At 43.2% G+C, this 11,312-nt stretch overlaps 1 protein-coding gene across 1 annotated transcript; it reads left to right on the top strand.

The window, feature by feature from the left end:
* The first annotated feature begins 203 nt into the window (after positions 1-203).
* LOC306921405 (retinol dehydrogenase 8-like) lies at positions 204-10,511 on the top strand. Its single transcript, XM_079498527.1, has 6 exons — positions 204-401; positions 7,857-8,018; positions 8,719-8,898; positions 9,112-9,205; positions 9,799-9,982; positions 10,201-10,511. Exons 1-6 carry the CDS (start codon positions 296-298, stop codon positions 10,426-10,428), a joined length of 954 nt encoding a protein of 317 aa, XP_079354653.1. The 5' UTR covers positions 204-295; the 3' UTR covers positions 10,429-10,511.
* The last annotated feature ends 801 nt before the right edge of the window (positions 10,512-11,312 follow it).

Below are 11,312 nucleotides of genomic sequence, written 5' to 3'. Positions count from 1 at the left end.
ACTTATACTGTCTGTCTCTGTCTGTCTGTCTGTCTGTGATTCTCTCTCTCTCTCTCTCTCTCTCTCTCTCTCCCTCCCTCTCTCTCTCTCTCTCTCTTATCCTCTTATAGTAGCAACTCAAAGCCTCTCTCATCCACTCGTGGCATTAGTCAGCTGCTGCTGCTGCTGCGTGTTCAGAGAGAGAGAGAGAGAGAGAGAGAGAGAGAGAGAGAGAGAGTAAAAGAGTGAGAGTTAAAGGGAGAGAGAGGGTCTCTCAGGCAGACAGACAGAGTGGACCAGGACCAGCAGAGGAACCATGGCGAGCCCAGGACAGAAAGTGATTCTGATCACTGGTTGCTCATCAGGCATTGGTCTGAGAATGGCTGTGATGCTGGCCAAAGATGAACAGAAGCGATATCATGGTAAGGACGCCAATCTTGTTGATGTGTGTGTGTGTGTGTGTGTGTGTGTGTGTGTGTGTGTGTGTGTGTGTGTGTGTGTGTGTGTGTGCGTGCGTGCATCGTGTGTGTGTGTGTGTGTGTGTGTGTGTGTGTGTGTGTGTGTGTGTGTGTGTGTGTGTGTGTGTGTGTGTGTGTGTGTGTGTGTGTGTGTGTGTGCTCAGACCGGTATTATTTGGTCTGCTTGTTTTTCCTTGTACACCCATAACAGAATAACTTTACAAAACATAATGAATGAAAAATGAAATTCTCTGACAGGATGAATCTCTGAGTTATAGATTCATGCAGATGTTGGGACTGCACTACATCATGTACAACTACATCTTTATTTCTTCTTAAAGAGTGAATCAGCATCTTTAGAGACATATCCATATACTTCCTACACTCCACCCAAATTAACCACAAACCTAGTGTCCCTATTCTTGGGCGAGTAGAATGAATACAGGAGGGGACTACGGTCGTTGTGGTCAACTCAACATATCAAACCCATGAATCAGGTCACAGCAACAATATGTTCCAGAATGTCCACTTAAAGCTATAGCTTCTTTGACTACAGCTTGCTCTTTTCTGAGTTTGCACAGACGAGTCCTCTGCCTATCATCATCATCATCAATCATATTATCATCATATTTACTGAAGGATAATAACACAGGACAGGACTACTAAATACGTAGTTCCCTTTAATAATAATAATAATATCTGGGACTTATATAGCGCTTTTCTAATACCCAAAGACGCTTTACATGTGTGGGGGCCGGGGGGGGGGGGGGGGGGGGGCATAAGAAAAGGACAACTTTATTAGAAAAACAAGTATATTCCTTTGTCAGGAATATACAGTAAAAAAGGCATTTTTATGTCCATTGTGGATTCATTGGCAACCATGTGGTCCTAAGAATCTCACTCTAATTAAGGGTGGTGAGTGATGTTTCACGGGTGAACAAGATGACACCAGGCAGTATCACACCTCAAGTTCAGAAGGTTTATCAACCTAGAATATACCGGTATACAGTGTTGGACACATGACGTGACCAGAAGATAAGGAAAATAACAGAGTAAGTAGGACTAGAACATGCATCTCGTATAATTGAGCACAGACGTCAGTCTATCTGATAAAGTATGTTGTTGGTTGTCATGGCGTCAAATGTATCAGTATGTATGTGCATGTGTACAGATGAGAGTGATTCAGCACATGTATGTAGTGGGTAAAGCAGATTCAGGTCAATGTAATCATAACACTGTCTATTTACAGTAACATTGCCAGTGGGTGCGCATGTAAATGAAAAAGAGAATCACATGCTGTACTAATGTATGTTATTATAGCGTACGCCCACACTGTGTGTGTGATCTATGCAAGCCTTAACATATATTAAGTACACATGGTTATGGTTGTCATCCCAGCTTAACCTGCAGTGTTACAGACCCTGCCTGCCACTATATAACAGCAAGTATAACTAAAGCCCTGAGGAGGCTGCTTATACAGTACTTGCCTCACCAAGCAGGCCCTTCCCTGGGTGGCAGATTGGCCTAGTGGTCCTACTATACAGAGAGTTGGATGGGGAGTCTAGGGATGGCTATTCCTGGATGAGTCAGGTGAGATAGTGGAGCGCAAAGCTAGTGCTAAAATAGGCAGATTTCTTGTAGTAGGGCTTATTTAAGACCTGAGTGTGCCTGAAAGCCACTTAGGTTTATTTTTAGGGTAATGTTTACTGTGGCATTTCTCCTCGAAGGCAGCAGCCTACCATGTGTGTGTGTGTGTGTGTGGGGGGGGGGGGGGGGGCACAAAACACAGGGGGGCACTGGAAACAATATTTTGAAAAAAATATGTTTGAACTTTGAAGCGCTGTTGGCCCTTTTAAATGCATTTTCATGATTTTTTAATTAGATTTGCTTATGACCACTATCTTCTGAAAATGGGTAAAGCGAGCCAAGGATTGTGAAATCATTTAGTATGTGCATTGATTTGACTAAGTGCCTGTAACCGTAACATGAACCAATTTACTATCACACTATCCAACCATCCATCCATGCATCCATCCATCCATCTATCGACAGTATGTATAAATCTCAGTTTAATTCTGTGCAATTTGGGATTTATTTTTACACTGTACTTTTTTCTTTGTGTTTTTTGTTCTGCTCTGCTGTTTTCCCCGACCTCTTACCCATTTCCTCCTGCTACTACAGAACAGCATGTACAGAGACACACACACACACACACACACACACACACACACACACACACACACACACACACACACACACACACACACACACACACACACACACACACACACACACACACACACACACACACACACACACACACACACACACACACACACACACACACACACACACACACACACAAAACTATCGTCCAGGAAGGAAATTCCCACCTCAACACGACCTGAGGGACATTCTACGATACATAGCAATTTGCAAAACATACAGTATACAAACACAAAGAGGCACCACAATATATATTGTCTCTGTCGGCTGGAAACCTCATTCCAAAATGTACTTTTCAGGATTCAAAAACAGCAAAAGTATCAGATTTACAAGCTCAAAACATCGCTTGTGGATCTGCTACTTTTGACACTGTAGTATGATCAAGTAGGGCGTTAATTTATGAAAAAACACAAAAAGTAAAAATATGCAGATTAGAGGTTTTCCTGCCTGGCGATATGTTGTGTGTTTACAGTGTATGTATGCATGCACACTCCTGAGTGTATTGAGCGCACCCACAGGCAAGCCAGTGAACTCTGTTTGACCCTACACTACAGATGGTGATATCAGTCTTTTTTTTAACGCTTAGCTAACCAGTCAAGTTGATTAAAGCTGTGCTATGTAACTTTCTTCTACTACCCCGGATTTGAACCCAGTTTCCTGCGTAAGTGCTGACATTTTCTTTTTTACCATTGAGCTAATAGATTAGAGCTGGCCCAGAGAATATATGATAATACACAATACAGATTGCAAGCCCACTGGGCGGAGATAAGAAGAGGAGCAGAGACATGTAGGTTCCAGTTTAAAATAAATATTGTTTTATTAATAAATCAAGGCAGAATTAAATGCTTAATTCACTAGAAGAAGAGGGTAGGTTAGAAAATGTATTTATTTATCAATTTCAAGATACTAATTAAAATGACTTTTCAATATCAAAAGGATTAAAAAAAAACCAATAGCCTATACAATACTAAAATACCAGTAGCTGGGGTGAGGGAGTGAGGGGAAAGATTCACCAGCACCAAAGACGCACACACTTCAAAGACCACACAGGCTCAGTCACTCGCACTGCAAGAACAGAAAATGGTTACGCACACACAACACTGGTTTCACAATAAAAAGTATCATGCACTATAGCCAATTAAAACCCCAAGACAGCCTACAGTACCATGTGACCCACCACCTGTCGGGACTACAACTATAGCCCACCCTTAGCTACTGGCACTACTATAACCAGAGGCAGAGGGTCAGAGCCCAATATACCGTAAAAAAATAACTTAAGTTGTATGAAATACTTGCCATTAATATAGTGGTTGCAACTGTATTAATTGATTGCCTGAGTACCGTGGTGGGAGTTCTGCTCTGGTTTTGGTGAAATATTAAGTAGTTCCGGTCATTTTGTGGGGGGCACAGGGGGCCACGCATTAAAAGTAAATTAATCCACAAAACTAACGTAATTTGTATTGTTGACCTATTTAAAAAATATTAGTGCAACTTTCGTTAATTTTAAAGTTACCCCTCTATCACACGGAACTGTTTTTTTGTGTCCATATCACTACGCCCAAAAAATAGTTCCATGTGATAGAGGGGTCAATACAACAATACAAATTACGTTATTTTTGTGAATTAATTTACTTTTACTGCGTGGCACCAGTGCCCCCCACAAAATGACCGGAACTACTTAATATTGACCAAAACCAGAGCAGAACTCCCACCACGGGACTCAGGCAATGAATTAATACAGTTGCAACCACTATATTAATGGCAAGTCGCTTGCAAGGCAAACAACTGCAGACGTGCCCACGGCCAGGGACCGCCACTGTATGAAATTATACTGCAGATTAAACCTTTTCAATAAAAACAACAATAACAACAACAGCAACAACACTTACACACAATTGCAGGACAACAGTGGCAAATACATTAAAAACAAATCTAGCAAGACATGGTATCATTTAGTGCCTTAATGGCATTTGGAATGAAGGAATTTTTAAAGGTTAGCTTTTGGTACTTTGTACCGTCTACCAGAGGGATCAGTTCGAACTCCCTGCAGAGTGGATGAGAGGGGTCATTTGCTATCTTGACAGCTTTTTTTTCTTCAAAGTACTCCCTTGTAGATATAACTTAATTGTTTCTGTCTCTTCCCAATGATTTCTGTAGTAACAGTGTGTTTGGAATGCATGCCTCTCACTCTGAATGAGCTTTGACCTGTGTTTTAATAATTTAAATATTTTAAACCAGTCTAAATGGGCATCCATAACTTAGGGTTTTGGTTGAACTGCTGGGCTTTAAAAGGTGAAGCTCAAATGTGCCTCTTTGTCTGTAAGCCCTCCATCTCAGCTTGTCTCTACAGGTTGAGTCTGTACAGAGAAGAGGCTCTGTTGCCACAGCACACACTCATCAACTTTCACTGTCTTCCTGTGTGTGTGTGTGTGTGTGTGTGTGTGTGTGCGTGCGTGCGTGCGTGCGTGCGTGCGTGCGTGCGTGCGTGCGTGCGTGCGTGCGTGCGTGCGTGCATGCGTGCGTGCGTGCGTGCGTGCGTGCGTGCGTGCGTGCGTGTGCACGGGCATCCGTACATAGTACATCAAGTCCAGGTGTTCCTTAGGATTTTGTCACAATCAACCACACATTACTGATCATCTCTGTCGGATGGAAACCTCATGCTGTATGTCCAAAACTGTTATTTTTCAGGATTCAAATTCAAAAGCATCAAAAATAGCAGATCTACCAGCTCAAAATATGTCGCTTTGTGCCACATTACGAAAAAACACAAAAAGTTAAAATATGGAGAGGTTTCTGGCAGACAGCAACAATAGAACTACCATATTCAAACAGTTATGAATAGTGACATCACACCATTGAAAGTAATAGTCGAAACCCTCACAAGACGGCACCACCTGTTCATTGAACTCATTGGACCGGTGATTATGATTTTGATTTGTTTTAGTCAAACGGAAGGAACCCACACACACACACACACACACACACACACACACACACACACACACACACACACACACACACACACACACACACACACACACACACACACACACACACACACACACACACACACACACACACACACACACACACACTCAAGTACAGGGTTTGATGAGGTCAGATCAACATATGGAATGTCAGAACAGGAAGGACGTGTGTGGAGGATCAACATATGTGATGTCAGAACAGGTCAGCTCCATATATAGAGATCTAAGGGTTTGAGGTCAGATGTAGAGTTGTTGGCCAGCTCCATATATGCAGATCTAGGTGATGATCCAGTCTTCTCCATGTATGCTTATTCAGCCTAATCCAGGGTTAGATGAGGTCAGTGTCGTGATCTTCATATATGGAGATGGCTATATTTGAAGTGTCTCCATGATGTCACGTGATGTCACGAGATCAGATCCATATATGGAGATCTAAGGCCCCTGGCGATGTCATCTACGTCGCGACTACATATATGCCCAAATATGAAGATCCCTGATGATGTCACATGATGTCATGTGATGTCACGGGCCTTCTCGAGGCATGACCATATATGGAGGCGTGACGAACCAACGGGAAATTCACGTTTTCATAGTAAATGAAAAAGAGTATGTGTGCACATACTCTTTTTCATTTACTATGAAAACGTGAATTTCCCGTTTGTGACCGGATTCTGATTGTTCCAGTCAGAAGGAGCTTTAAACCATACAGGACACCATACAGGATTTTTTGGCAATTGATTTGGATATTCTTGGAACATGAAAGAAAAGCTGTGCACAATGTCTCAGTTGAAACCATATACTGTTTGAGATACTGTGGATAATTTAAATTAACACTTAAAGGTTTCATGACCTTCATTTTCATTCATTTTTATTTTAGTTTTTATGCCCTCAATTAAACAACCTGAATATTCAGTGGATTTTCTGTGGTCTGTGGACTGGGGTTTTCTCTATGTGTTCTGAATTTGAAGCCTTTGGAGTTAAGAAATAAAAATTAGCCTGTCAATGTTTGCCTGTTGCTCTATCTATAATGTTACCATGTCCTATCCCCTTGTCTCCAGTCATAGACACCATGTTGCTCTATCTATAATGTCACCATGTCCTATCCCCTTGTCTCCAGTCATAGACACCATGTTGCTCTATCTATAATGTCACCATGTCCTATCCCCTTGTCTCCAGTCATAGACACCATGTTGCTCTATCTATAATGTCACCATGTCCTATCCCCTTGTCTCCAGTCATAGACACCATGCTGCTCTATCTATAATGTCACCATGTCCTATCCCCTTGTCTCCAGTCATAGACACCATGCTGCTCTATCTATAATGTTACCATGTCCTATCCCCTTGTCTCCAGTCATAGACACCATGTTGCTCTATCTATAATGTCACCATGTCCTATCCCCTTGTCTCCAGTCATAGACACCATGCTGCTCTATCTATAATGTTACCATGTCCTATCCCCTTGTCTCCAGTCATAGACACCATGTTGCTCTATCTATAATGTCACCATGTCCTATCCCCTTGTCTCCAGTCATAGACACCATGTTGCTCTATCTATAATGTCACCATGTCCTATCCCCTTGTCTCCAGTCATAGACACCATGCTGCTCTATCTATAATGTCACCATGTCCTATCCCCTTGTCTGCAGTCATAGACACCATGCTGCTCTATCTATAATGTCACCATGTCCTATCCCCTTGTCTCCAGTCATAGACACCATGCTGCTCTATCTATAATGTCACCATGTCCTATCCCCTTGTCTCCAGTCATAGACACCATGCTGCTCTATCTATAATGTCACCATGTCCTATCCCCTTGTCTCCAGTCATAGACACCATGCTGCTCTATAATGTCTCCATATACTGTCCTCTTGTCTCCAGTCATAGACACCATGCTGCTCTATAATGTCTCCATATACTGTCCTCTTGTCTCCAGTCATAGCCACCATGCTGCTCTATAATGTCTCCATATACTGTCCTCTTGTCTCCAGTCAGACACCATGCTGCTCTATAATGTCTCCATATACTGTCCTCTTGTCTCCAGTCATAGCCACCATGCTGCTCTATAATGTCTCCATATACTGTCCTCTTGTCTCCAGTCAGACACCATGCTGCTCTATAATGTCTCCATATACTGTCCTCTTGTCTCCAGTCATAGCCACCATGCTGCTCTATAATGTCTCTGTGTCCTGTCCTCTTGTCTCCAGTCATAGCCACCATGCGGGACCTGAAGCGTAAGGACAAGCTGTTGGAGGCGGCGGGGGACACGTACGGGAAGACGCTGTCTCTGGCCGTGCTGGACGTCTGCAGCGACGAGTCCGTCAAGCAGTGTATCGACGGCATCAAGGACAGACACGTGGACATCCTCAGTAAGACACCCATACTATACTATACTAGCCTACTATACTGCTACAAGGGTTCTCAAGCTTTTCAGTGCCGTGACAACCCCCCCCCCCCCCCCACTGACAAGCATTTAGAATTGTAGGAGTTGAGGCATCGCATGCCATGTAGTTTGACTCGGTTCCATAGATACATAACATTGTGAAAATATCAGATCTACAAGCTCAATTAGAATATTTCCACAATGTTTGCCTCTGTCTTGGGTAATATTTGACAATTTGGACAATGTTTGATCATTTGTTTTAGAATAGTTTTGTTGGTTACTTTTGACGTAGTAATGGTCTTATTATTAGTATTTATTATATTTTATTTTTTCATTTAATAAGAATTAAAAGGGTCTTAAACGCCTTAAATTGTGACTTTAGAAATGGGCTGGTTTGTTTAATGTTGAGTGAGTTAATCATCTGGGGTCCCAGGGGTCCCAACCACGAGTTTGGGTCAACACTCCACACCCTCTAACCAGTAGGGATTAGGACAGTAGGGATTAGGAATGACCAAAAAAATGGTATTGCCTGCTCAAAGATGAATAATAAGAAATGTATCACTATTTTAAAAGGGCTGATCAGGGCTGTAATTGTTTATAACTTAATTTCAGTCAATGTTGAACCACATTCTCAATCCCTGGAAAATGTGTGCCTGGACATCTCCTTCTCTTCTTTCCTGAACCAGTCAACAATGCAGGCATCGGTCTGGTGGGTCCACTGGAGAGCATCTCCATAGCGGAGATGAAGAACGTGTTTGAGACCAACTTCTTCGGCGTGATCCGCATGATCAAGGAGGTGATGCCCGACATGAAGAAGAGGAGAGGGGGACACATCATAGTGGTCAGCAGTGTCATGGGACTGCAAGGTGATTTATCATGGTCATCATCACGATTATTCATCACAATTCAGGTCTGTTTTGAAGGTAGACAGTGTGATCAAGGGAAGCTGTCAGTGAATTCCTCATTTATCTATCTACTGTAACTACACTAATGTGTCGGCCAGGTTTGTCGGTCAGAATGATTTTCTAGCACACAGGTGCAAGACTGATGGAAGCATAAATGATACATGTGTCCTCCAGGTGTGGTGTTCAATGATGTCTACGCAGCGTCTAAGTTTGCGATGGAAGGCTTCTGTGAGTGTCTGGCTGTGCAGCTGTTGAAGTTCAACGTCATGTGAGTGCGTCTCTGTGTCTCTCTAGGAGGATGACTGTTATTTTCAACTGTATGAAACCCACTGATATTACTTGCTTTGGTCGCTTTTACCCATGAGCCAGATTGTCAGACAGGTCTGCATGGTGGGTGTTTTTCACAAACCAATCAAAGTGGAAGAGGCACTGATTGGAAGAGAGACTGATTGGACCTTCTACTTTTTGGTTTCTGCAAAATGCCCACCCAATGTGCTTGTAGCCAGACCGGTCTACAGAAGACACGTGATAATGTGAATCCACTCGACCGGGATGGTTTACCAAGCTACAATCATTCCTACTTGCAATCTCTTCATACGTCTTTAATTTATCTTCACTGTCTTTAAGCAGGTTTTATATTGAACCAATGAAAGGTAACAAGAACTGTTGAGAATTAGGACATACAAGGGTTTCCACCTGTGTCTGTGTTGATCTCTCCTCAGTATGTCTATGATTCAGCCTGGTCCAGTCCGGTGCACACAGAGTTTGAGTCTCTCTCTCTCTCTCTCTCTCCTCAGTATGTCTATGATAGAGCCGGGTCCGGTGCACACAGAGTTTGAGTCTCTCTCTCTCTCTCCTCAGTATGTCTATGATAGAGCCGGGTCCGGTGCACACAGAGTTTGAGGCTAAGATGGTGGAGGAGGTGAAGAAAAGGGAGTGGCCCGGAGCGGACGCAGACACTGTGCACTACTTCAAGAATGTCTACCTTCCCTCCTCCGTCGACATCTTCGACGCGCTGGGCCAAACACCAGACGACATCGCCAGAGTACGTTGACAAAGCAAAGTCGTTTTTGTGTCTGTTTTGTCCTAGTGGTTCTCAAAGTGGGGTCCGGGGTCTGGGGGTCTCTTGCAAAACATTAGGTGGGACCTTGGCATGGAAAAGTTTGAGAACCCATGGTCTAAACAATATAGTCTACTATCAAAATAATCTGTACATCGGATACCAGGTAAACAATCAACTGTTATTTTCCATGTTTTCCACAGTGCACCAAGAAAATCATCGAGGCGCGCAGCCCGCGTTTCCGCAACCTGACCAACCCGATGTACACGCCCATCGTGGCGATGAAGTACGCAGACGAGACGGGTGGCCTGTCCGTCCACGCCTTCTACCACATGCTGTTCAACATGGGCACGCTCATGCACGTCAGCGTGACCGCCATGAAGTACCTGACCTGTGGATGTCTGAGGAGCAGGACCATCTCCCCCAACTAGACCAAGAGCTCCAAAAACCCTCCAAAAGAATCATATTTATATAGTATATAAAAAATCATACTCGTGTGAAGTGAGGGGATCATCATACATCATCATACATCACATTCCGTGCTCAGCCAATCAAATCATCACAAATGTCATTCCGGCCAATCACTTTTGGCATCTTCACTTTTCTGCCCTCACTTTTTATCCTAAATATGTACTTTGCTCAGCCAATCAAATCATTGCTATGGGGCAGGGGCCCCATAGCACCACGGTGCTAGACCAGGTGCTAGACCAGGTGCTAGACCAGGTGCTAGACCAGGTGCTAGACCAGGTGCTAGACCAGGTGCTAGACCAGCGCTGGTGGTCTAGCACCGTTTCCATTTAGCTGCGCAATAGTCGTTGTGTATTGGCATACGTGCAGTAACTGCAGTTGCTCATAGTCTCAACTCGATCAAGGTGTCAGAATGACGTCCGTCCCCCCAAAATAATGTGCCCGCACTTTTTACGTCCTGACAGTGCCAATATGGGGTGATCAGCCAATCAAATCATGGTGTTTGTGTTCACACAAACAGACCAAGCAGGGTATAGGAGGGGCTAGTGCCCCTCAAAATAAACAATCTGTACATTGAAACTATACAAACTATATGATGCCAGGTCAACAAATGAACTCTACATGACATCTAAATTATATTTTAACCTTTCTGCAAGGTCTTCAAGGTCAGGATTAAGCCTAAGTTATACTTGTTGCATGATGGTGTCGTGCAACCTAAATTATTAGCTAAGTAAACGCATCACATAAATTTGCTCAAAACCTTGCAGATCTGCTACTTTAGATGCTTTTGTGTGATGCTGTAGTATGATCAAGTAGGGCGTTCGTTAATTTACAACACACAAAAAGT

The sequence above is a fragment of the Electrona antarctica genome (assembly GCF_951216825.1).
Source record: "Electrona antarctica genome assembly, chromosome: 4".
Lineage (NCBI taxonomy): Eukaryota > Metazoa > Chordata > Actinopteri > Myctophiformes > Myctophidae > Electrona > Electrona antarctica.
Note: the sequence above shows the minus strand (reverse complement) of the source record. Positions and strands in the feature narration are given on the sequence as shown.

What these genes read in the sequence shown, in the direction of transcription:
- LOC306921405 (XM_079498527.1), top strand. Translation starts at nt 296, where the DNA reads ATGGCGAGCCCAGGACAGAAAGTGATTCTGATCACTGGTTGCTCATCA. An exon ending in TGAACAGAAGCGATATCATG is followed by an intron (nt 402 to 7,856) that starts GTAAGGACGCCA and finishes TCTTGTCTCCAG; the next exon opens with TCATAGCCACCATGCGGGAC. An exon ending in CACCAGACGACATCGCCAGA is followed by an intron (nt 9,983 to 10,200) that starts GTACGTTGACAA and finishes TGTTTTCCACAG; the next exon opens with TGCACCAAGAAAATCATCGA.